The sequence below is a fragment of the Garra rufa genome, chromosome 22 (assembly GCF_049309525.1).
Source record: "Garra rufa chromosome 22, GarRuf1.0, whole genome shotgun sequence".
NCBI classification, from domain to species: domain Eukaryota; kingdom Metazoa; phylum Chordata; class Actinopteri; order Cypriniformes; family Cyprinidae; genus Garra; species Garra rufa.
Window position 1 is genome coordinate 19,637,260 of NC_133382.1, and position 27,286 is coordinate 19,664,545.

At 36.5% G+C, this 27,286-nt stretch overlaps 2 protein-coding genes and 1 non-coding gene across 3 annotated transcripts; 2 read left to right on the plus strand and 1 right to left on the minus strand.

Moving 5' to 3' along the window:
• Positions 1–730: 730 nt before the first annotated feature.
• On the plus strand, positions 731–13,107 carry chadlb (chondroadherin-like b). The gene is made up of 7 exons (XM_073828632.1): positions 731–895; positions 2,497–2,691; positions 2,775–3,076; positions 4,659–5,160; positions 7,215–7,901; positions 7,984–8,150; positions 9,953–13,107. The coding sequence occupies exons 1-7, from the start codon at positions 734–736 to the stop codon at positions 10,230–10,232; spliced, it is 2,295 nt and encodes a 764-aa protein (XP_073684733.1). The 5' UTR covers positions 731–733; the 3' UTR covers positions 10,233–13,107.
• l3mbtl2 (L3MBTL histone methyl-lysine binding protein 2) lies at positions 11,820–23,411 on the minus strand. Its single transcript, XM_073828631.1, has 17 exons — positions 22,955–23,411; positions 21,050–21,188; positions 19,864–19,997; positions 19,675–19,789; positions 19,500–19,579; positions 19,293–19,410; positions 17,230–17,364; positions 17,066–17,154; positions 16,730–16,979; positions 14,793–14,869; positions 14,583–14,687; positions 14,343–14,490; positions 14,180–14,262; positions 13,857–14,091; positions 13,713–13,778; positions 13,480–13,635; positions 11,820–13,400 (listed from the first exon to the last, which is right to left on the minus strand). Exons 1-17 carry the CDS (start codon positions 23,324–23,326, stop codon positions 13,282–13,284), a joined length of 2,421 nt encoding a protein of 806 aa, XP_073684732.1. The 5' UTR covers positions 23,327–23,411; the 3' UTR covers positions 11,820–13,281.
• A 516-nt stretch (positions 23,412–23,927) lies between these two features.
• On the plus strand, positions 23,928–23,999 carry trnaq-cug (transfer RNA glutamine (anticodon CUG)). Its single transcript has one exon. It is a non-coding gene; the product is annotated as a tRNA-Gln (tRNA).
• Positions 24,000–27,286: the final 3,287 nt, after the last annotated feature.

A 27,286-nucleotide genomic window follows, 5' to 3' on the forward strand; every position in this document is an offset into this window, starting at 1 on the left:
ATATTAGAATGATTTCTGAAGACTCATCATTACTCAAGACTGGAGTAATAATGCTGAAAAATCAACTTTGAAATGACAGGAATAAATAATGTTTTAAAATATGTTCAAATAGAAAACAGTTATTTAAGAGACAAAAAACATAAATCTTACTGTTCAAAAACTTTGGACTGGTAGTGTAATCAAATTCATAACATTGTAAACAGCTTTAATTTAGTTAGATCTAACTTTATTAAATAGCTGCCATTTGCTCTATATCCCAGTGTTATTGTGATAAATGGTAGTTTACACCAGTTTTATTTTAGTTTGGATGAATAAAAATCACAAAATTACTGTAATTTAAGATGGTTTTAAAATCATTGTTGCTGCTAGGGAAAACGCATATATACCCTTTAATTCATATTCTTAAAGAACTAAAGCTATATAAGAGAAATAAGTTGATTGATTTGTCTGATTTCATATTGGAGTTTGCTCCTGAGTCCTGAGGTGCTTGTTTTGACATTCAGTTGTGAGGCAGTGAAGGAGTTGCATTCAACCATAAATTATGTGAATGCCTGCAATCCAGCCAGATCAAACATACCAGCAAAGCTCAACACTAAATCCGCAAAATCATGCAGCATTAGCAAACCAAACTGGTTTTAATCAAGCTTACTGATTTTGTTCTTACAAAGTAACCTGAGTAAGGTAAATTAAGTTGTTACTAGTGTTACCTTTTGTTTTATGCAGAAGGACCAAGATGTTTAGCCTTCCCACGTTGCCGGTTATAATATTACTTGCCCTGAAGTTCCATACTGCACAGTCAGGGAAATGCCCAAAGTATTGTGTCTGTGACAACATCCAGCTCACAGTTGCTTGTGTCAACAAGAATCTCACTGAGGTGCCGCCTACCATTGATGAGGTAATCTGTGCAATTTAATTTCAATAAAATGATGTACAGTGCCCTCCACTAATATTGGCACCCTTAGTAAATATGAGCAAAGGTGACTGTGAAAATAAATCTGCATCGTTTATCCTTTAGATCTTTCATTCGAAAAATTCACAAAATTCTAACCTTTCATTGAAGTAAAACGATGGTAAATAGGGGGGAATCTCATTATAAAATAAATGTTTTTCTCTAGTTCACGTTGGCCACAATTATTGGCACCCCTAAAAATTTGTCTAAGTAAAATATCTCTAAAGCACCACTGTATAGTCCCATTAATATTACAATTTTTTTAGCACACCAGGGTGGCTAGGAGTATAAAATTGTCCAGTCATGACTTTCTGTTCCACAGGATTATAATTATAAAATTCCCTTAATCATCCATCACAAGAAGTAAAACCAAATAATGTAGTTCTGATGTGCAGAACAAGTTTGTTGAGCATTAAAAAAATCCCCATCCCCACCATCAGGGCAATAATTAAGAAGTTCGAATCAACTAAAGATGTTACAAATCTGCCTAGAAGAGGACGTGTGTCTATATCATCCTAATGCACGACAATGAGGAGAGTTTGAGTGACCAAAGACTCTCCAAGGATCACAGTTTGAGAACTGCAGAGAATTGTTGAGTCTTGGGGTCAGAAAGCCTAAAATAAAATGATCAAACAGCCCCGACATCACCACATGTTGTTCCAGAAGGTTTCAAGACAAAATCTCACCCAATCTCACCCAAAAACAAACTCCAGCATATTCACTTGTCAGACATGATTGGAACTTTAAACAGGACTGGTTTCTATGGTCAGATGAAACTAAAAATTAGCTTTTTGGCAGCTAACCCTTCAGATGGTTTTGGTGCAGACAGGGATAAAAAAAAAAAAAAGTACCCCATGTCCACGGTTAAAAATACTGCTGGGTCTTTAATGTTTTGGACCTATTTTTCTGCTGGAGGTCCTGGACATCTTGTTTAGATACATGGCTTAATGGATTCAATCAAACACCAGCAGATAAAAATCTAAACCTAACTGCCTCTGTTAGAAATCTTATAATGGGCCATGGTTGCATCTTCCAGCAGGACATTGATCCAAAACAAACATCTGTGTCATTGAGCCCAGAATGAAGCTTCTACCATGGCCGTCCCAGTTCCCTGACCTGAACCCTGTATAGAAACTGAAGAGAAGAAGCACCAACATGAAGCTGGGTAAAAAGAGATTCTGGAGAATCTAGAGAGATTCTGTTTGAAGGAATGGCCTTGGTGTTCTCCAAACTCATTAGACATTGTTGGAGAAAACTCAGAACTGTTATCTTGGGAAAAGGATGTTACAATAATTGGGTGCCAATAATAGTGGCCAACGTGAACTAGAGAAAAACTTTTTATTTCATAATGAGATTTCACCCCTATTGATTTACTTCAATGACACGTTAGAATTTTGTGAATTTTTTGGAATGAAAGATCAAAAGGATAAATTATGCAGATTTATTTTCACATCCACTTTTGCTCATATTCACCAAGGGTGCCAATATTAGTGGAGGGCACTGTATATTTGCATTGCTTTTAATGCTTCCCTCTGTATATCTCCAAGATAACAGTAAAGCTCGACCTGAGAGGAAATGACATGCAGGAGCTTCCTACAGGGGCGTTCACGCACACCCCTTACCTCACACACCTGTCACTGCAGAACAGTAACATCCGTAGGGTGCGGGAAGGAGCTTTCCGTAGACTTGGCCGGCTGGTTTTACTCAACCTGGCCAACAATAAGATTGAGATCCTGTTCCAGGTGAGATGAGCAAGATACATTGGATTGGTCTTTATAGCTGTAACCCTGCATGCATCTCATCATTTTCTGTCCTAATGAACTAGGAGTCATTTGATGGGCTTTCATCGTTGAAGCAGCTAATTATTGACCGAAACAGAGTGGAGGAGATCCAGCCTGGAGCTTTTTCACAACTTGGCCTTCTCAACCTGCTCTCCCTCACACACAACCAATTGGTGTACTTACCGAACATGGTGTTTCAGGGTTTGCAGAATATCAAATGGCTTCGTCTCAGTCACAATTCCCTTAATTATCTGGCAACAGAGGCATTTGCTGGCCTTTTCACTCTTACTCGTTTGAGCCTGGATAACAACGAATTGCAGTTTTTTCCCACAGAGACAATGACGAGGTGAGCTTAAAGAAACATTCTAGGTTCATCTGCAGAAAAAGGCTTATCTTACTTAGTATTTTTTTTTCTAGTGAAAATATATAAAAAACTTAAATCAAGATGCATTTATTAGATAAGCGAAATGACTCTTAAAAGAAAAATACTCTTAAAACTCGATTATTATTATTTTTCTTATCCCACTGGCAAATAATTGTACTCAATATTATTAAAAAACATTTTCTTGGATATATGAAGAAGACTTTAAACGTGATTTTAAGAGTGTGACTTCTAGACTTGGAAAAAGTAATCAAAAATTTTATAAAATCTTATAACTCCATGGTCATTTTTATGATAAATATACATTTTTTCTAGTTATGGCAATCTCTAAAATATTTCATTGGATAGAAATAGTGAGTATAAAATATATAATATTTAATATATAATATGTATAAAATATATAATGTGTAATATCTGAAAAGTCATTGGGGCCTTTGAATGTTGTTGTGGATAATGGGGGCCGTGGACTCAAAACATTTGGGAACCACTGACCTTAATTAATAATAGTTCATATTAGTTCATGGTACTTCATGCATGAACTCTAATTTTAAGAAATTGAACCTTACTGTAAAGTATTACAAAATGTTAAATAGTTTAAAAAATGTATTGACAGGTGGAGGTCTGTGGGACTATATTTTATAATAACATATTGTACGTCTGAATTAAGAAAAAAAATGGTCATTTTAATTTCAGAGAAAAAAATTTAATTAGATTAGAATTAGATTGTAAATTTTTAATCTTTTTTAAGATTTGAAGATTCTTATGCTCATCAAGGCTGCATTTATTTGATCAAAAATCCAGAAAAATCTGTAATATTGTGAAATATTATTTCAGTGTAAAATAGTGGTTTTCTATATGAATATATTTAAAATTGGAATTTATTCCTGTGATGCAAAGCTGGATTTTCAGCATCATTACTCCAGTCTTCAGTATCACATGATTCTTCAGAAATCATTCTAATATGCTGATTTATTATCAATGTTGTTCTGCTTAATATTTTGTTGGAACCTGTGACACTTTTTCAGAATTCTGTAATCAATGAAAAGTTAAAAAGAATGGCATTTATTTAAAATATAAATCTTTTGTAGCAATATGAACTACCATTCAAAAGTTTGTGGTCAGTTAATATTATTCTTTCTTTTTTTTTTAAAGAAACTAATACTTTAATTTAACAAGGATATGTTTAATTGATAAAAAGTGATAGCAAAGACCTATATTGTTAGAAAATATTTCTATTTTAAGTAAATGCTGTTCTTTTAATGTTGTATTCATCAAAGAATCCTAAAAAAACAACTGTTTCCAACACCGATAATAAAAATAATAAATCAGCATTAGAAGGCTTTCTGAAGGATCAAGTGACACTGAAGACACAGATCAATGATGAAAATTCAGCTTTGCATAACAGGAATAAATTTTATTTTAAAATATATTAAAACCATTATTTTAAACTGTAATAATATTTCACATTATTACTGTGTATTCTGTATTTTTGATCAAGTAAATGTATGTTCTCATTTTTACTCATGTTTTCTTTCAATCTCTCCAGACTTCCAGAAGTAACTCGCTTAGAGCTAAGCTACAACCCCATGACCTTCCTCGGAGAGGAGTGTGTATCTATGGCCAAACTCACTCACCTCTTTCTGGATCATAACTCCCTGCAGGATTTTTCAAACGCAGCTATCCTGCTTTCTCCTCGTCTCGCTCATCTGGACCTAAGCCATAACCAGCTGCGCGTCCTGCAGCCAATGGCCCCCGGCTCTCCCAAACTGACTCGACTCAATCTGGCAGGCAACCCCATCTACTGCAGCTGCTACATGCGGCCTCTCCGAGAGTGGGCGATACGGGAGCGCGTTCGCTTGGGTGGTACGTGTGGAGGTCCTGCACATCTGTCCGGTGAGAATCTGGAGGCGGTACAGCCCGTTGATTTGCGCTGTCAGAGCCAGGAGGCCATGCTGAAGGCTGAGCTGGAGGAGCTGAGCAGACTGCCCACACTGCCCACAACACCACCCCCAGATAAAGTCAAATGCCCAGCCAACTGTCAGTGTGAGGTGAGTGAAAACTTACTGGGGTACTTAATGGAGTGACTGAAAAGTCATAAAAGATAAATAAAAAATGCATTTCACATATATAATGACTTTTTAAATTGTTCATCTTTTCACACTGAGGACAACTGAGGGACTCATATGCAACTATTACAGAAGGTTGCTTCAGAAGGAAAAACAATGCATTGAGAGCCAGGGGTGTAAACTTTATGTGTACGTTTTTCTTATTCTGCCTAAACATTATATATTTTTTCATTTAGTACCGCCCTTCAGAAGCTACAGAGGACACTTATATGTTTCCCAAAAGACAAAATAAGTTACATTCACCTCGATACCCCCCCCCCCCCCAGCTCTTAATGCATCGTTTTTCCTTCTGAATCATCAGTGAGCGTTTAAAACGTCTGTAATAGTTGCATATGAGTTCCTCAGTTGTCCTGTGAAACGATGGATCTCAAAATCAAATAGTCATTGTTGGAAAGGGTTCAAATACACAAAAATGCTGAAAAACCAAAGAATTTGTGGGACCTGAAGGATTTTTCTGAAGAACAGCAGGTAGTTTAAATGTTCAGGAAAAACAAGGGACTCATGAACAACTATCACTGAAAAAAACAGCTGTGGATCATCATATTAAGAATCAAGTGTATGTAAACTTTGGATAAATTCAACTATTTTTTTTATAAATTCCACTAATATCTTCTATTGTGGACTATATGTAAACATCTTTATGTGAAATATCTTATTCAGGTCAGTACTAAATTGAAAATAACATACATTTTGTATGATCCCTCTTATTTTGGTAAAATAATTTACATTTTGCAGATTCTGCAAGGTGTATGTAAACCTTTGAACTCAACTGCAAGTAGTTTGGCATAATCTTCTAATAATAATCATGTGTAATCAAATGTCATGTGGTACAACTCCACTAAAACCTAAATATTTATGATATTTCTGGGAAAAAATAATGATTTTTTGCTTAAATAATTATTAAGATGTGGTACTCAAGCTAATGAAAATGTGTTGTTTCTTGTTGTGGTATTATTTTTTGAGACATTTTTTTTTTTAAATTGTATACCAAAATTTCACAAACATTAACAGTATGCATGCTTCTATTAAATAGGTGCGATAAAATTTTAATTTGTTTAAGCAAAAAAACTTAAATAATTTTAATTCAGCTATTTCTTATTTTAATTAAGGCAACGTACTGAAATAACTGAAACTAAAATGAAAAACTGAAACTTAATAAAAGCTATACAAAAAAAAGATTTTTAATGTTTTTAAAGAAGTTTCTTCTGCTTACCAAACCTGCATTTATTTGATCCAAAGTACAGGATAACAGTAAAATGAGTAGAATTTTTTCAGGTTTCTTTGATGAATAGAAAGTTCAAAAGAACAGCATTCATCAGAAATAGAAATCTTTTGTAACATTATAAATGTCTTTATCATCACTTTTGATCAATTTAAAGTATCCTTGCTAAATAAAAGTAATCAATTCTATAATTACTTTCCAAAAAATGTATGCTTACTCCAAGCTTTTGAATGGTATAGTGTATGTTGTTACAAAAGCTTTTTATTTCAGATAAATGCTGATCTTTGGATCTTTCTATTAATCAAAGAATCCTGAAAAAATGTACTGTTTTCTGTTTGGAATATTAATAATAATAAATGTTATGGTTGTGATGTTGAAAATCTAGCTTTGATCACAGTAACAACTTACATTTTAAAATAAATTAGTATATTTAAATAATAAAAATATTTCAGAATTGTACTTATTTTGCTGTACTTTGGATCAAATAAATGCAGGCTTGGTGAGCAGAAGAGACTTATTTTAAAAAAACATTAAAAGTTTTACTGTTCAAAAACTTTTGACTGGTAGTGTACAGTATATAGACATTTAAAAAGAAAACAAAACTTATTTAGACATATAAATGACAGTAAAACCATAAAATATATATGTATATATAAAAAAAATCTAATTAAAACTATGAACAAAAACTGTTACAGTATATCAGTGAATAAAATAACACTGTCACTATTGTCATTGATCCACATACATTTTGCAGGCTGAGAACCACCACTCATCTTGTGAAAATAAAGGCCTCACCAAGATCCCTCGTGGTTTTTCACCAGACATGCGCTTGTTGGACTTGCGGGGCAACCATTTCCACTACATTCCCGCAAACAGTTTCCCAGGCACTGCGGAAGTGGTTTCCCTTCACTTGCAGCGCTGCAAGATCCATGAGGTAGAAGATGGAGCTTTCAACGGTATGAAGAATCTGGTCTACCTCTACCTCTCAGAAAATGACCTCACTTCATTGAGTCCAGAGGCATTCAAGGGGTTGCCCCATCTTACTTACCTCCATCTGGAGAAGAATCGTTTTACCCAGTTTCCTAAAGGAGCATTCAAGCTGTTACCTGGTCTGCTGGCTCTGCACATGGAGAATAATGCCATTACTAAACTTGAAGCAGGGCTTCTGACAGGTGCTGAGAAACTGAGGGGCCTCTATCTGACTTCCAATGCCATCACAGCGGTTGCACCCAGGGTCTTTGATCCTGCACCTGACTTGGATACTCTTCATCTAGGCAGCAACAAACTGAAGGAGGTTCCGAGTGAGGCCCTTTCGAAAGCCCGAAGTCTAGCAGAGCTTAATCTCTCCCATAACCCTATTCGCTGGATTGGAGCAGGGGTTTTTCAGTCAGTTGCTGGCACTCTTAAACACCTTTACCTTAATCATATGGGTTTAGAAAAGGTAAGGACAAAACCTTCTCTGATGCTACAAGAAGAACATCAAACTGGTTTTAAATCTCTCTTCTATCTCTTACCTTTTGAAGGTCTCTAAAGATTCGCTAGCAGGACTAGGGTCTGGTCTGAGGAGTCTGTTTCTTGAAGGAAACCACCTTGAGGAGCTGCCGGACTTAAGGCCACTCACAGGACTTGAGGTCATAAACTTGGCAGAGAATCCACTGCTCTGTGATTGTCCATTGTTGCCTCTTCGCAAGTAAGTTTTTCTTCTTAAAGGGATAGTTCAACCAAGAATTTAAATTCTGTTATTAATTGCTCACCTTTATGTCATTCCAAACCCATATGACCTTCGTTCATCTTCAGAACACAAAGTAAGATATTTTTGATGAAATCTGAGAGCTTTCTGACCCTGCAATGCAACTCCCATGTTGAAAGCCTAGAAAGGTTATAAGGACATCGATAAAATAGTCCATGTGACATCAATGGTTCAAGTATGAAGCTACAAGAATACTTTTTATATACATTTTTGTACAAAGAAAACAAAAAAAACACTTCACTCAACAATTTCTCCTTTTCCGTGTCAGGCAACACGGGTTTGGTGTTTTGATGTAGAACCTGGTTGTGCTGTGCCTTGTTTGCAAGCAGAGGAAAGCGTTTAATAAAGTCGTTATTTGTGCAGAAAAATTATTCTCATAAAATTATGGTTGAACCACTGAATGTCATATGAGCTTTTTTAACGATGTCGTTGCTACCTTTCTTTCATTGCTGTCTATGCAAAGGTCAGAAAGCTCTCGGATTTCATCAAAAATATCTTAATTTCTGTTCTGAAGACAGCATAATAGGTTCTAATGTCATTTGTCGCGTTGCGTCGCACCGCGCCACGCCACGCCACGCCGCTCGCGTCCGGTGTAGACACGGTGTTATTTGGAGTTAAACTATTGAGACCTGTGAAGAGTTACTGTAAAATTACAAAACAAAAAAAGTAATTCATATTTTTATTAAATAAGGACACATTAAATTGATCAGAGGTGATATTTATGATGTTCCAAAAGATTTCTTTTTCATATAAACAGAGTCCTTTTAAAGTATTTAATTTTTTTTTTTAAATTATGAATTCGGCTTTGTCTTTACAGGAAGAATTTAATTGAAGAATTTTATGTTTTACTGTATTTTTGATTATATAAAAATCCATCACTGAATAAAAAAGGTTATTGCGACTTTTTATCTCACAATTCTGACTTATTTTCTCAGAATTGCATGAAACAATCTTACTTTTTTCTCAGAGTTGAAAAATAAACTTGCAATTGCGAGTTATAATGTCATAATTGCGAGATATAAACTCACAATTCTGACTTTTTCTTAGAATTTAGTGATATGAATTCACAATTGCGAGAAATAAAGTCAGAATTGCGAGATATAAACTCGTAATTCTGAGAAATGAAGTCAGAATTGAGTGATGTAAACTCATCTCGTAAACTCAAAAAACATTTGTGAATTATAAAGTCAAATTTGCAAGATATAAACTCGTAATTCTGAAAAAAAAGTAAATTGCGAGATATAAACTCATTCTGAGATACAAACTGACTTTATAACGCAACATCACACAATTCTGACTTCATTTCTCAGAATCGCGAGTTTATATCTCACAATTGTGACTTTATAACTCACAGTTGTGACTTTATATCTTTGTCTATGCTAAAACGGTTGTGTCAGTCAACAGTCGTGGGAGGGGCCTGTGCAGGACTATGTCACTCTGAGAAAGTGCTTATGATTTATGGGGATTTAAAAAAAAAAAGCATTGGATGGATTTGTATCATTGTAGGGTGGATGTGTACACACACTGCCAAGACACATTTCAGTTTAAACAACATGTAAAAGTGAATTTTGCATCCGATGACCTCTTTAAAAAATATCAGTTGCTACTGATCTGGCTGAAAAAAAGTTTGTTATGGTGTTACTCAGATTCTTCATCATAGCATGCCTTGAACTGACTCTCCATTATAACATTGCTGATACTGGTATTTTATTTGACCCTTGTATTTTTCCTTCTGCCACTAGGTGGATCGACCAGGTGAATCTGAAGGTCAGAGCCACCTGTGGCCACCCACCAGAACTCAGAGGTCAACGAGTCAAGGACGTCCATGTTTTTAAGAGCTGCCCAGGGGAAAAGCCTCCTCCTGATCAGCACCCAAAACCAACCAAGGCCACAAAAACTGAATCTGCTCTTATCAGTCCTCCAAAAGTCATCAAAATAGTTAAAGCCAAAGGCAAACCACGCAAAAGTGCAAAACCCAATACAGTGCAGAAAAGTACCATGAAGAAAAGGAAATCAGTGTAATTGTGCTGTATTTACATCATTGTAACTGATGCAGAATACGTTATTGTACAGTGCCTTGCGAAAGTATTCATACCCCTTCATTTTTTTTTACATAACATCTTATGTTAAACTGCATTAAATTGCTTTTTTCCCCACATCAAGCATACACTCCATACATCATTATGACAAAGCAAAAACAGAACTGTCACAACTTCGTAAAAATAAAAAAAACTGAAACAAGTACATTGCATAAGTATTCATACCCTTAACTCAGTACTTAGTACTTAAAGACTGTCTTTTTGGGTATGATGCAACACGATTTGCACAAAAAACCACAAGTTGGCAATTATCTGACATTCTACACCTTACATCCTCACCTTTCACGCTCTGTCAACTTGGATGGGGTCTGGCAGACATTTTCAGGTTTCTCCAAAAATGTTTGATTGGGTTAAAGCCCAGGCTGTGGCTGGGCCACTCAAGGACATTCACAGAGTTGTCTATAAACCACTCTTGCTGTATGCTTTACAGTAATTGTCCTTTTGGAAGGTGTACCCTCTGCACATTCTGAGTCTGGACTGGGTTTTTAATAAGGCTATCTCTATATGTTGGTGCACTGAGCTTTCCGTGTACTCTGACCAGTGATGGGAATAACGGCGCTATAAATAAACGGCGTTACTAACGGCGATACTTTTTTCAGTAACGAGTAATCAAACGAATTACTCTTTCTCCCGTTACAACGCCGTTACCGTTACTGACAATAAAATGCGCGTTACTATAACTGAGAACACTGAAGCGGTTTTCATGCGAGCAGCGTCTTTCTCAGCCATAGGACCTCTCTTTCTCTGAGGTGTTTGTGTATGTTCGGGGCTGAGGCGGGACACATAACCAGTGATGATGATTGGTGTGGCTGTAAACGTGGTGTAACTGAGAACGCGATGATTGGCTTACATTGAGTAAATTTCCATTGTTTGCCAATCAGAGGCAGAGTAATGCGGGTGTTCACACACAAGCACGCGCACGTTTAGTCGCACACACCGACATCCATGAGTCACAACGATGGCAAGTCCAACAAGTTCAAAGGTAGCTTTTGAAAACTGGAAGTATAAGCATACTTTTCCCTCGCTGAGGTGAAAGGCAAAAATATTTATGTAACGTGCAACTTATGCAGGAAAAAAAGAGTCTCTCTGCGTCTGTGACAAGTAATTCTAAAATGAAGCACCTCACATCGTCACATGCCTCCACAAAATTAGTGGCTTAGAACGCAGGTGATAACAATATTTAAAGTTCTAAACCATCTTTATTTGTGCTTTATTGTTCCACTATAGTAATGATAATATTTATAATAATATGTTGAATCTGATAGTTGTCTTTCACGTTGTCCCACAACAACATTAAACTAGTGTAGATTAGTGTACAATGTTTTATATTTATTTTACAGTTATACTAATTAGATTTTTTAAGTAACGCAATAATTACTTTGACTGGTAATTAGTTACTTTTATAATGATGTAACTCAGTTACTAACTCAGTTACTATTTGTGAGAAGTAACTAGTAACTATAACTAATTACTTTTTTAAAGGTATGTGCCCAACACTGACTCTGACATGTCCCTCAGTCCCTGCCATTGAAAAAGAGCCCCACAGCATGAGGCTGCTACCAGCACACTTTACTTTTGGGATGGTACTATGCAGTTGATGAGCAGTGCCTGGTTTCCTTCAAACATGATGCTTGGAATTGAGCTTCATCAGACCAGAGAATCTCGTTTCTTACACTCTGATGGTTCTTTAGGCGCAAGTGTGATTTCGTGACATCATTTCCAGGATGATGTAGGCCATGGCTTTACCTCAGGTATAAAGCTAGAGGCAGTGGATCTCATGGAGCCACGGTTGGTTGGTGTGTGTGGCCACTGTTAGGCGCTGCGTAGGCTGGCTTCTCCTTCTTCACTTTGATGGCTGGGAGCCTGAGTTTGATCAGAGTTTTCGAATTGTGTCTTCACTGAGGAGAGGATTAGGTTTGGTCACATTGCCATAAAGCCCAGATCAGTGGAGTGTTGCAGTTATGTTTGTCTTTCTGTAGGTTCTCCACATATGATCTTGGAGTTCAACTAGAGTGACCATCAGGTTCTTGGTCACCAGTCTAACCAAGGTCCTTCTCCATGAATTGCTCAGTTTGGCCAGCTCTAGGAAGAGTCGTGGTTGTTTCAAACATCTTCCATTAAGGATAATGGAGGCTACATGCTTCTGTGAGCCAGCAGAATTTTTCTGAACTCTTCCTCAGATCTGTGCCTTGATGCAGTCCTGTTTATGAGCTCTACAGGCAGTTTTTTTTTACGTCAGCGCTTGGATTTTGCTCTGATATGCCTTTTATTAAGACGTGTGACTTTCCAAATCATACCCATTCAATTGAATTTGCCACAGGTTAACTTCACTCTAAGTGTAGTAACATCTACAAGTGATATGGCAAGATCCAGGGCTAAATTTCAACTGTCCCAGATATGGGTATGAATAGTTTTGCAGGTGAATCATTTAAGTTTTTTTTTTTTTTATTAATTTTGCAAAGATGTAAAAAAACAAACAAACAAAAAAAAAAACTATTTTTGTTGCTTTGCCATTATGGTATATGGAGTGTAGACTGATGTGTAAAAAAGTAATTTAAAGAAAAAAATGTGAAAAAAAATTAAGGGGTATGAATACTTTCGCAAGGCACTATATGTAGAATACACAAAAACTTCTAGTAATATACCTTATAATCACAGAGAATCACGATGCTGTTAAAAATGAATTAAGTCATAAAGTGCCTTAACACAAATGAAATAATTTTAATAGAAGACTGCAAGATTTCAGTAATGTGAAAAAAAGAACTGTATAAAAATAAAGTAATAATATAATCGCTTAACTGTTCCTATATGCTATTTCATAACAACAACAACAAAAGGTTAATAAACAGACGACCAGTTTTTAGTGTTAAAATACACAAAATAGACAATCCATTTTACACTTTTGGCTACAATTTTTGTTTTTTATTTGAGCAGAGTAGTGATTAAAAATTTTAGTTGCAACAGGTGGTGGGTTAAACGGAGTCCTCCTGTTTGAAGGTTCTGAAAGGTTCAGGGTTGTCACTTTCTTTGGTTTGCGCACTGGATAATAAGGGCGTTTCCATTTCCTCCACCTTCACTTTTACCGCAATAACTGTAGAGACAGTCAAACCATGTCAGAATTAAAAATATGTATATTTTTCAATATATATGTAGAAGAGATTGCTACATACTTTCTTCCTCAGGTTCAGTCTTTATTTGTAAGTTAAAGGGTGTGACAGAAGAGTTTGATGCCTCTTGTGATTGATTCATCTCTGGATTCTCAGTGGGCTGTGCGGGCTGGGTTTTAGATGTGCATTTACTCATATTTTTCTTTACAAATCTTCGCCCTGAAGTGAAAAATACAGAATCGTAAGAATGAAAAGAAGATAATGACAACACAACAGTAAAAAAAAGTGAAACTTACTCCTTTTCCCCATAAAAGGTTTTGCCTTTTTGCTTGTGTGCTTGTGTTCCTGACCCTGAGGTGGTTCTACAGAGAGCAAAATAACATGTAACAACCAAATTTTGGACTGCATGTATGCGTACTATGAAAATTACAATTATTTACCTGGCCCGATTGGTGGCTGCAGCTGGTAGCCAGTGATTTCACACCAGCCCACAGGATAAATTTCAGGGGACTGACAGTCTACCCACTGATCAAACTCAGGCTCCCAGCCATCAAAGTGAAGAAGGAGAAGCCGGCCTACGCAGCGCCTAACAGTGGCCACACACACCAACCGGGGCTCCATGAGATCCACTGCCTCTAGCTTCATACCTGAGGTAAAGCCATGGCCTACATCGTCCTAGAAAAGATGTATGAGATGAGCTTAAAACACAAACCTACAGATGCATTAACATTGTATATGGCTCAGCTGTCAAAATAAAGTTTACAGTGTTGAAAAGTCTTCGTGGAGCAGCTACAGTTCCTGTTTCTTCTAAATATTTTGTCCATGTGAATGTGGCGTGATCATAACCTGATAAGAAAAGAAAGTAATTTCAACAAACTGTATGAAACTGCAAAGAAACTATTGATTTTTAAAGTTGAAGACATTACCAGGAGGTAGAGTAAGATGTATGTTGTTGTTTTCACAGTATCCAACAGGTAAAATGGCATGTGAGCTGGCATGATAACAAAACCAGTCAGAACCATCACCGATCTCAACACCGTCAATGCCTACCATGATGTATCCATCCAGCAACACCTAAGTGAGAAGATAAGCCAGGTAAGTGCAAATAGTTTCAATAAGATACTGAAATTATTCACTTAAGATCATAAACAGTGGGTGTATTGTACCTTACGGACTGATGCAACGCAGATGTTTCCAAGGTTCAGAGGATCAATTGCTTCAAGTTTCATGCCTTCCTCAAAAAATGTATCTCCCATGTAAACACTCCTCAACTGTTTGCATACAGTAAGGAATTATACATAGTATATTATTACATGACATAAGATTTTTCAACTAACATTAACACAAAAAGAAAGTGAAAGAGTAAATGCACTAACCTTCTTGAACTGATCTGACACACTGTTTTGAATGACTTTGCGAAATGCTGGATGGCTGCTCATGTTGACACTTGTATCTATGTGAGAAATATCATGCATGATCTTATTTACAAAAACCTAATGACTAATACAATAAGTGGAAAAAAAATATTTCGTCCTCTTAAATGTTTTAATCTGAGCTGGAAACTGTGGAAGCCTGTTTCCACCACTGAATAATAAAAAAAGGTTATTGCGACTTTTCTCACATTTCTGACACTTTTTCTCATAATAGTGAGATACAAACTCACAATTCTGAATGTTTTTCTCATAATAGTAAGACACAAACTCATAATTCTGGCTTTTTTTTTTCCAAAATTGAGATACAAACTCGCAATTCTGACACTTTTTCTCATAGTGAGATACAAACACCCAATTCTGACTTTTTTTTTCCAAAATTGAGATACAAACACCCAATTCTGACTTTTTCTTCCAAAATTAAGATACAAACTCGCAATTCTGACTTTTTTTTTCCAAAATTGAGATACAAACTCAGAATTCTGACACTTTTGTCCATAATAGTAAGATACAAACTCAGAATTGAGATACAAACTCGCAATTCTGACACTTTTTCTCATAATAGTGAGATACAAACTTGCAATTCTTAATTTTTTTTCCAGAATTGAGATACAAACTCGCAATTCTGACTTTTTTTTCCAGAATTGAGATAAACTCACAATTCTGACACTTTTTCTCATAATAGTGAGATACAAACTCGCAATTCTGACTTTTTTTTTTCCCAAAATTGAGATACAAACACCCAATTCTGACTTTTTTTCTCAGAATTAGGGTACAAACTCACATTTCTGACAACTTTTCTCATAATATACAAATTCGCAATTCTGACTTTTTTTTTTTATAATTGTGAGATACTCACAAATCTGACTTCTTTTTCTCAGAATTGCATGATATAAACTCACAATTGCAAGTTATATAGTCAATTGTGAGACAAACTTGCAATTCTAAAAAAAAAAAAAAAAATTGGGTCAGATTTGATATAAACTCACAACTGTTACTTTTTTGCTCAGAATTGTGAGTTTTTATTTCACACTTCTGACTTTATAACATGCAATTGCAAGTTATTATGTCAGAATTGAGATATAAACCTGCAATTTTTTCCCCATAAAATTGGCCTTTATGACTAACAACTGCAAGTTTTTAACTCATAATTTAAACTTTATTTCTCACAGTTGTGAATTTATACTCACAATTATGGGAAAAAACGTCAGAATTGTGAGTTTATTTCTCGCAATTCTGAGAAAGTCACAATTGCGAGATATAAACGTTATTTCTTAGAACTGCAAGTTTGTTTCTTAGAATTGCGAGTTTGTCTCCCAACTCTTACTTTATAACTTGCAATTGCGAGTTTATATGATGCAATTGTGAGAAAAAAGTTAGAATTGCAACTTTATATCTCGCAATTCTGACTAACTAACAATTGTGTGTTATTTGAGATATACACTAAATTTTGAGAAAGTCACAGTTGTGAGATACAAACTTTATTTCTCAGAATTGCAAGTTTATTTCTTAGAATTGCAAGACTTTATAATTCTCAATTGCGAGTGTTTATCTCACTATTCTGAGAAAAAGACTGCCAGATAATTCACAATAACCTTTTTTAAAAATGTTTTATTCAATGGTGGAAACAGGCTTCAATAGGCCTTCCACATAAAAAAAAGATTAAACTATAAAATTAAAAATATCATCGTCATGAATTGATCATAGTCAGTATTTTATTAAATCACTCCCTCATTTTAGTTAAACTGTCCCCACTACTGGCTACCATTTAACTAAAGCAAGACAACAAGTGAGACATGGGAACAAATTTTTATTTTTATATAACCTATAATAACCTGATATCTTTATTGAACAATTACTAAAGATAACAAGAAAATTCTCACCTGTTACTTTGATTGAGTGGCCCACTCTTACAGACCAGCCTACAGGGTGTAATAGAGGACTGTGCATGTGACACCAGAAATCTGAGAGCACCTCACCCGAGGGTCCCAGTCCCCCGTCCTCATACAGCAGTCTGAGTCGGCCTCCTATGACAGTATCCACCACTGCCAAACGAGTACGGCTCACCTGCGAGCGATCGACCACCTCCACCCGAACCCCCTGCCTGAATGGACACCTCAAACTGTCTGCCATCTGAAACAAAGACAGATGGAAAGACAGTTATGCAGAAATAAAAGAAAAACAGATGGCATCAATTGAAAATTTGCCAGTGCTGTCACCTTGACATGAAAGTCAACAGGAAGAGTGTGTGCTCCAACCAGTCTCTTCATCAGGTAGGATTTCCAGTCTTTAATATGCTGGTGGACCTCTTAAGGGAAAAAAAGGTCAAGATTTAACATTTTTATAGAATTTATACCCAATAACCTATGGTGTGAACATTCACCTTGAGGGGGGACCAAGAGCTTGCTGTTTACTGCACACCAGCCAATAGGATGAACATCAGCCGTGCCTAAGTTACACCACAGATCATGGCTGTCATCATCCTCAAAACCCTCATAGCGCAGAAGAGCCTTGTAGCCTGAGAGTACACAATGAATATATTTATCACACAATAGTACCCATAATTAAATATAACTGCATACTAAACTGTACAATGTTTTCCATTCATAATGTTTTATTAATTACTGTTTTACTACTCTGTGATTGTTTAACTGTAAAAACATGTTGTCATATAAACACAACCACTGTGAATGAACCAGACTACACTATATTTTTGTTTTTGTATGCAGACAAGCTAGTTTGATAGTTTGAGTGTTTAATTCATATTGGTTCCTTATTGTCTTTGTATATTAATTTGTTGTTACAAGTCTATAACTCATTCTAAACAGAGTGCAAACTCAAAATTTAGGAAATAATCGGAATAAATATTCAGAATAATCTGATAAAATATAAAAGTAATATACACTACCAGTCAAATATTTTTAATGTTTTTTTTTAAGTAGTCTCTTCTGCTCACCAAGTCTGCATTTATTTGATCCCAAAAAGTACAGCAAAAACAGTAAAATTGTGAAATATTTTTACTATTTAAAATAACTACTTTCTATCTGAATATATTAAAAAAATTTGTTCTTGTGATTTCAAAGCTAACTTTGAGCATCATTACTCCAGTCACATGATCCTTCAGAAATTATTTGAATATTTTGATTTGCTCCTCAAAAAAACATTTATTATTATTACATTGTTGAAAAGAGTTGAGTCGAATTTCTTTGATGATTAGACAGTTCAGAAGAACAGCATTTTATCACCACTTTTGATCAATTTAAAGCATTAATGCTAAATAAAAAAATATTAATTCCTATAATTTCTCTATAATTTAACTGAAAATCTTACCGTTCAAAAACTTTTGGCTGGTAGTGTACACTAATGTTCAAAGTTTGAGGTCAGTATAAATTTTATTCTTTTATTCAGCAAGGCCACATTCAACTGATTGAAAAAGTGACAGTAAAGACATTTATAATCGTATTCTATTTCAAATAAAGACTTTCCATTCACCAAAGACCAAAAAATATCATAGGTTACACAAAAAATATTAAGCAGCACACCTGTTTTCAAGCCAAGAAAATCATCAAGACTGGTGTAATGGCTGCTGAAAATTCAACTTTGCTTTTACAGGAGTAAACTACACTTTAAAATATAATAAAATAGAATTTTATATTAATATTATATTAGAATATATTTCACAGTATTACTGTTTTATTGTATTTTTGACAGCAAATAAATACCGGCTTGATGAACAAAATAACTTTTGAATGATAGCAAAATTATTTCTAATGATTATTTGAAGTACTGTGCAAAAGTCTTAGACCATTAGCATTTTTAAGTCAGTAATTTCTATCTTTTGCTGTAGTGTGTCAGTAGGAAATATCAGTTTGCATTTTCCAAACATTTCTTTTGCCATTACAGGTGCCATTGCCACAGTGGATTTAGTTTTTTTCATGTAATTTCAGACAGACTTCAGATCTCAGTGCGGAGCATCCTTGTGCATACAGAAATCTCAATGGATTATTAAAATTAATGACAAAAGGAATGTTTGGAAATGCACACTGATATTTCCTATTGACACAATACAGCAGAGGTCTCAAACTCAATTCCTGGAGGGCCGCAGCTCTGCAGAGTTTAACTCCAACCAGCTCCATCTCACACCTGCTTGGAGTTTTTAGTGATCCTGAAGAGCTTGATTAGCTGGATCAGGTGTGTTTGATTAGGGTTGGAGCAAAAATGTGCAGAGCTGTGGCCCTCCAGGAATTGAGGTTGAGACCAGTGCAATACAGCAAAAGATAGAAATAACTGGTTTAAAACCATGTTTTGTTGGTGAAAATGCTAATGGACTAAGACTTTTGCACAGTATTGTATATTTATATTTTATTATAAACATTAATATAATATAGAATAATTTATTTGCTGTATTTTCCAGCAGTGGTGCTGGAAACACTTGAGTTTACATACCTGCCAGCTGTACAACAGTAGCAATCCAGTACACTTTACTTGTCAAGGCTGTGTGAGTGTTGAGAACCTCCACTTTTAAACCCACGTAGACGTCGTCCCACTGAGCGCAGAGTAGGGCCTGTGATATGGTGAAATGAATTGACATTTACACATTTATCTTTCACAAGTAGATTTTCGCAAGAACCACAGTGGATAGAAATCACTCACATGTCTGAAGCAGGATACAGGGGCAGCGAGGAGGCCACTTTTCTCAAGGTAACTACCCCAGTCAAACCCAGCCAAAGTAGCTTGGAAGTAAACAGTACAATATCAATATATCATTTAAACATTTGTAAAGCTTACTGTAGTGAAAAGTGAAAGTAATCTGTGTTTTTTTTCTCACCATCTTGTCCAAAAGGTCTGCTCTCCTGATGCTGCTCATTGGGCTTTGAGCGTGGAGCCTCAGTCTGTGATTTCGGAGACAGTTTGTTTGATGACTTCTTAGTCGGTGGCCTTCCCTGAGTACAAAGATAGAAAAAAATGAATCACTGTTTGCATACATGTGTATAAATACTATGCCAGAATATCCCACCTGAAGCCGTGCAAGAATTGAGGATTTCTTTGAGTTGGATGAGTATGAACGTGAGCATGACACGCTACAGAAGCGTTTGGACCTGGAGAAGAAGGTATCTATGGTGCCTGTGGCTCCACACATTTCACATGTAACTGCAGAGACATAAAATTGAGTGGGGTTTGCATTTACAGTTGAGGACTAACGTTTACATACACCTTGCAGAATCTGCAAATTATCAATTATTTCACAAAAATAAAAGGGGTTATGTGCTGCATGTTATTTTTTATTTAGTACTGACCTGAATAAGACGTTTCACATAAAAGACGTTTACATATAGTTCACAAGAGAAAATAATTGTTGAAATAATTGTTGAACAGTTAAACTGCCTGCTGTTCTACAGAAAAATCCTTCAAGTCCCACACATTCTGTTTTTTCAGCATTTTTGTGTATTTGAACCCCTTTAAACAATGACTGTATGATTTTAAGATTCATCTTTTCACACTGAGGACAACTAATGGACTCATATGCAACTATTACAGAAGGTTCAAACGCTTAATGATGATCCAGAAGGAAAGTATCTTCTGTAACTTCTGAAAGGCCAGTACTAAATGAAAACGAAAATATGATATTTAGGCAAAATAAGAAAAATATACACATCTTCATTCTGTTCAAAAGTTTACATCGCTGGCTCTTAATGCATTGGGTTTCCTTCTGAAGCATCAGTGGGAGTTTGAACTTTCTGTAATAGTTGAATTTGAGTCCCTCAGTGTCCTCAGATGGATCTCAGAATCATACAATCACTGTTGGAAAATGTTCAAATACACAAAAATGCTGAAAAACCAAAGAATTTGTGGAACCTGAAAGATTTCTCTGAAGAACAGCAGGCAGTTGTGTAACTGTTAAACAAGTGACTCATGAACAACTTCCACTGAACAAAAAAACACAGCTGTGGATCATTCAGGCAACAACACAGTATTAAGAATTAAGTGTATGTTAACTTCTGAACAGGGTCATTATTATAACTATTATAACATTATTTGTTATTTTCTCTTGGGAACTATATGTAAACTTCTTTTATGTGAAATATCTTATTCAGGTCAGGACTAAATGAAAAATAACATGCAATTTGCATGATTTATGATTTTTTCCCCCAAAATATTTAACATCCATGTTTGTTCACTAATGTAAGTGTTTATGAATTTACCCATTCCATCACTTTCTGCCCAAGAAGAAAGTGTCACAGAATCATTAACACCATCATCACTGGAGTTCTGCTGGTTGTGGTCTTCTCCATCAAATATTCCTTCTTCTCCATCATTCATAAATGCCAATTCCTGTTCACCCTTTTAGGAAAAGCAAAGTGATTTATTAATTAATCCAAACCAGGGCTCTCAAGTCTCACGCATTCACCGTGAGACTCACGCATTTCAACCAGTTCACACGCTCTCACGCCACACCTTGTATTTCTCACGCTGAAAAGTAAGGGATAACTTGTCCCGCTATATGGTGTAAATGGACGAGGTGCAGGCTTTGCAGAGAGAAGTAATCTGCCAAGCTCATAGGCACCTACCAGCCAAAAAATTAGAATTTGCTGTTTTCTGGTATATTATGTGATCCCGCTAAAATCACGTTCGTCACTAGGCAACGTAGACGCGCACACACGGGACAAGGCCAGCGGTGGAATCGTTGCGGGGCTGCGGCTTTCTCTCGCAGTGGAAGCGTTTAGTACAGTTGAGGAGGTGGTCGCGTTGCGGTCTCGGAGCGGACGTTGCCATTTGTATTTACTAGAAACTAAATAAATGCAGCAGGGTTTTTCATATTTATTTTTATTTATTTATTTTTTCCATTTTACGATTCCTAGACAAAATCACTTGCCTGTGATCAAAGATAGTGAGAATTTATGTTGGGGATTACAGCCAAATTTGTGCAAAATTATTAGTTCTTCAACAGCTTTAACTAATTGTGGGCCTGAAATTAAGGAAAAGACAAGATAATTGGTAAATCTGCTAAAAAAGACAGACAAATTCATCCAAATAAAATAAATTGTTTTATATATTTCAAAACACGAAATGCATCAACATTGTTGGGAAGGTTATTTTGGAAATAGACTGTAATAGGCTACAGATTAAATTTCCCTATTTAAAATGTAATTTAAAAGTAGAGCAACTATTTCAATTGCTTTAGAGGTAGTGTAACATTACATTTGATTACTAAATTTCTAAGGAATGTTTTCAACTGTTAATCCTTTTAAAAACTTTTTAAGCAGGCAGGTTTACCTTACAGTAGCACTCAACACTAATTACTGTCAATTTTACAAAATCCTTCATCACTTGAATTAAGATTATAATAATTTAATTTTAAAGCACAGCCACCACAAAATCTTTAGCACCTCTGTTTAACTCCTGAAACATTGGTGTCTCTTATTTTAAAGCTGTCAATGCGATTTGGGAAATAAATCAATCAAAATATTTACATGTAACCCACTTTGTAATTGTAAACATTTTTAAAAGTAACTGTAATTTAACTATATCTGTTATTTCTCAGTAACTGTAACAGATTAGTTAAATGTCATTTATAATTAAATTACATAATTCAGTTACATGTAACTAATTACTCTAGCTAAGTTCAAGCCCCTACCACTGTCATCAAGGCATCAAAGTGTGTAATAAACACTTGAAATACAAAATGACATTAGTAAGCTGAAATATGTACCCTCTCTCTTTCACAAACACACACACAGATTGACATACATGCTATGAGCAAGTTCTGCAATCCTCCTGTATGTTTACAGTATGTGCATTGAGCACTGCTGTTTAGTTTGCTCGTTTGGGGCCAAATTTCTTTTTTTACTTTTGATACATGAATTTGACTTATCAAATCTATCAGTTGTTATATTTTTTTATTTTGTGCAGGTTAATTATGAACAATAGATAGTTGAAAACTGGAGAGAATTGCGTGGGGCCGAGGGGCCGCTGCTGCAAATATTTGAGTGGCTCCTCCCCTAACAGATAAAATCTCACTCCAAACTTTTTCCAAAACTTGAGAGCCCTGATCCAAACAATACAATTATCTGATAAAATGATGATATACACACACAAATAGCACTCACTGATGCTGTGAGTTGTTGAGGTCCAGTGGTCGCTCCGCGTTTTCTCTTGGTACAAAAGGCACAGGAGGCACCTCTACCTCCGCAGTTACTGCACGGTGGTCGAATGAAAACAGTCGGGACAGCTCCATCCTTCAGTTTCAGCCCTTTGAATCCTATTGTCTTTGTACTGGCGTAAGATTTCGGATCAAAGCAGTCCTTGCTGAAGTGCTCAGAGCATAGATGGGAGTACGTCTTGGCGACCCAGCTCTTTCGGGTCTTCTGGACCTGCTTCTCCCATTTGCGGAACTCCTCGGGGTCTTTGGGAAATCTGAACATTGAGACATTCTGCCCGCTTAATTTCCCGCAGCCATAAGCAACACATTTGCTAGGCATTTGTAATGTTTAATAGGGGTGGGAGATCACATAAAGCTCCTCAACGTCTGGGGGAATTGTATTCTGCTCCAAATGTTGGCTCCAAATGTTGACTGCGAATTACATTCAAGACGAATTAAAACATTTAGAGATTTCTTTTTACCAGATAGCTTTAAACCACATTACTGTACGGTTACTAGCATTCGTTTAAAGGTGCATGCATATTAACATAGCTTTTAGAAACATCTAAGAGCTTATTATAAATGGTAAACACTGACCAAATTCAAAGCAACAATATGAACATTATTGCGTGTAACGTTAAGTTAAAAGGAAAACTCCACAACAAAACATTTCTCACCTGCTTTACTGTTAGAAAAGCCAATGTTGGTGTGGTTTGCTTTTCGTGAACGGCGCATTATCGCCATCATCTGGACTGGAGAACCAGATTAACGTACATTACAAAATGGTTTTATTAACGTGTATGATTTTATACGTTTTTGTTTGTGATACAGTGTGATTAATACAAGCCTTAGATGTATGGAAAACAATTTTATGTAATTCTACTTTAAATATAAATTCAATAATATTGGAATAGTCAACTGTGCCCGCCATGGCACAACGTGGTTCCATGGTGTAATGGTTAGCACTCTGGACTCTGAATCCAGCGATCCGAGTTCAAATCTCGGTGGAACCTGACTTTTGTTTTGTGTGAGGTAAAGACATGTCAGGCACGTTGTATTGTATACTGCGCTTCACAGAGCTTATAGTTAAATGAATAATGTAAATAATAAAAATGGAAACCAAATTAGCACTTAACAATGAATGATACTGTCAAGTCTGGAAGCTGTAATGCTGAAATCACATGACTGTACCTGTATGCAATGCATGGCTTTCTTTTTGCAAAGCTGAACTGGGTCAGTAATGTAACATACATTACTAACACTTGCTGTGAGTGAAAAGATTAAAATTTATTCTGTTAAATAAGTTCATTCAAAAGTCAAAAGTTTTTGAACAGTAAAATGTTTTAGTTTTTTTTTAAAGAAGGCTCTTCTGCTTACCAAGCCTGCATTTATTTGATCCAAAGTACAGCAAAAACTGTAACATTTTTACTATTTAAAATAACTGTTTTCAATTTAAAAATGTAATTTATTCCTGTGATCAAACCTACATTTTCAGCATTCATTACTCCAGTCTTCAGTGTCACAGGATCCTACAGAAATCATTCTAATATGCTGATTTGCTGTTCAAGAAACATTTATTATCATTATTATCAATATTTAAAACAGTCGAGTACGTTATTTCAACGTTATTTGATGAATAAAAAGATCCAAAGATCAGTATTTATCTGAAATCTGAAATATCATCATGGGGTCAGTATAATTGTTTTCATTTTTTTTAGAAAGAAATTATAGAAATGAATACTTTTATTTAGCAAGGATGCTTTAAATTGATCAAAAGATGATGATAAAGACATTTATAATGTTACAAAAGATTTCTATTTCAGATTAAAGCTGATCATCTGAACTTTCTATTCATCAAAGAAAGCTGAAAAATGCTACACAGCTGTTTTCAACACACACACACACACACACACACACACACACACACACACACACACACACACATATATATATATATATATATTAGTGGTGGGCCGTTATCGGCGTTAACGTGCTGCGTTAACGTGAAACTCTTATCGTGCGATAAAAAAAATATCGCCGTTAATCTATTCTCAAATTTGGGTTGGGAGCTGGGTCTAAACTACGCAAGCTATGATGACTTTCACCTTGATAGTTTAACGCGGATGTATACCGAAGACTATAGAATATGGTCTCGCGTTTAAGTCTCCTCCGCCAAAACACAGACGGGATCGCGTCGTCCTCCATTCATAAAAACCGAATCTACTATAGCGAAATGCCACTTAAATTCGTCGTTTTTTGGATTCATAAATGAAATGTGGTCTGTCACTTAATTCAAATCGCGATATGGACTAGTGTATGTGAAAACTGAAATGCAAAAAGACGTTTTAAATATGAATCCGATATGTTCCGTTTGCCTAGCTGTATGTATGAGAATGGTGGAGACGAGCTTTTACTACACGCATACTGAAACACACGTGACGCTCCGGTAATTTTTGGCATTTTCATCTCACATGAACAGATAAACTCAATCTCCCAAACTGCTGTGAGTGTCACTTTTACCGCTTCATTTGAGAAAACTAGCATCATATCATACTGTATACACAGAAACTTCATGGCAACCTGTCAAAATAAAAGTACGGTGTAACATGTAATGGGCTGGGTAGGTGTTGACGTAAAAAAAAAAAACGCAATCTAATAGGTAGAAAAAATAATTTCATTGTTAGTTAGTAAACACAAGTACATCTAATTGAACATAATTTATTTTCATCAACAAATTATCATAGAACAGCTTTTATGAGCTTTATGGTCCATTCTCAAAGACTTACTTTTAGTCATTATTTGGGTAGCACACATATTCTGAATGCCTTCAGCAGAATTCAAATTAGCCATTTTAATCTAGATTAATCTAGATTAATTCCAAGATTTATCTAGATTAAAAAATTTAATCTATGCCCACCCTAATATATATATATATATATATATATATAAAATCACATAATAAGGCAGCTCAGTGAAAAGCCCCGGAGGGTGGATTTATTAATACTTTTTAAAGTGAGGTAAGAAGAAATAAGGTAGGTGATGCTGTCGGTCACTCACTGCCTTCTGCACAATAAAAGAGGAGAGGTTAGTACCAGCACATTAAAGGTTGTATCAGCGATATCTAGCCTAAAACATAAAGTGTCAATTTCAGCTGACCTTTCTTCACGATCCGCTCGCTGCCTGCCCCATAAATTGTCTGTGAAAAAACGTGTCTCTCTGGTCAGCCTAGGGTCCGAAGATATGCCAAAAAAACAATCGGCACTACCAACTTTTCCACACATAAAACAAACAGTGTTCCAACCAATCAGCATCAGGGGTTTGGTGTTGTGGACTTTCCTACTGGTGCAGGGATGTGAGGGAGGCGGAGCGAAAGTCCACAACAATCGCTGATACAACCTTTAGCATAAGACAGTTGTCTGTCGAAATGAGAGCGGTGGCGGCTTTTCAAGCCATGTGGTGACGAGCTGCAGCTGTGACCGATCAGCCCGTGATGAAGACGTGCAGGTGCCGTGCGTTGGTTGCCAGGGCACGCTGATGAGCCCAGAGACACTCGTTCTGGAGCGCGAGGAACCAGTGGGTCACCCTGGCGTTGGTGTCCTTGGCCCGGGCCATCCACTGCAGGGGGCATGGTCAGTCACCAGGGTGAACTTACGGCCGAGGAGGTAATAACGCAGCTCCAGGACTGCCCACTTGATGGCCTCCTTCTCGACGGCGGCGTAGTTCTTCTCAGCCGAGGACAGCTTCCTGCTGATGTAGATAATGGGATGCTCCTCGCCTTCCTGGATCTGTGACAGGATGGCTCCCAGTGTCGGAAGCATCCGTCTGCAGCAGGAAGGGGCAGCTGCACAGGCGAAGAGGTAAGTGCCGTCTTGAGCTGGGTGAAGGCCTCCTCGGCGGCTGTTGTCCAACAGATCTTCTCAGGCTGCTCCTTCCTAGTCAGGTCTGTCAGGGGGGCGGCTAAGGAGGAGAAGTTGGGGATAAAACAGCGATAGTACCCCACCAACCCCAAAAAGGCTCGTACCTGGGTCTTCGTCTGTGGCTTTGGAGCGGTGTGTATGGCCTCCACCTTCTTCTCCTGGGGTCGGATGAGGCCACGGTCGCCTCGGACAGCGCTAGGTGGCATTTGCGGGGGTTGGCGGTCAGTCCAGCCCGCCGGAGCTCCGAGAGCACTCTCCGCAGACGTTCCAGATGTTTATCCCATGCCTCGGAATGGACCACGACGTCGTCCATGTAGGCGGCAGTGTAGGCTTAGTGGGGCCTCAGGATGATATTTATCATGCGCTGAAAAGTTGCACGCGCT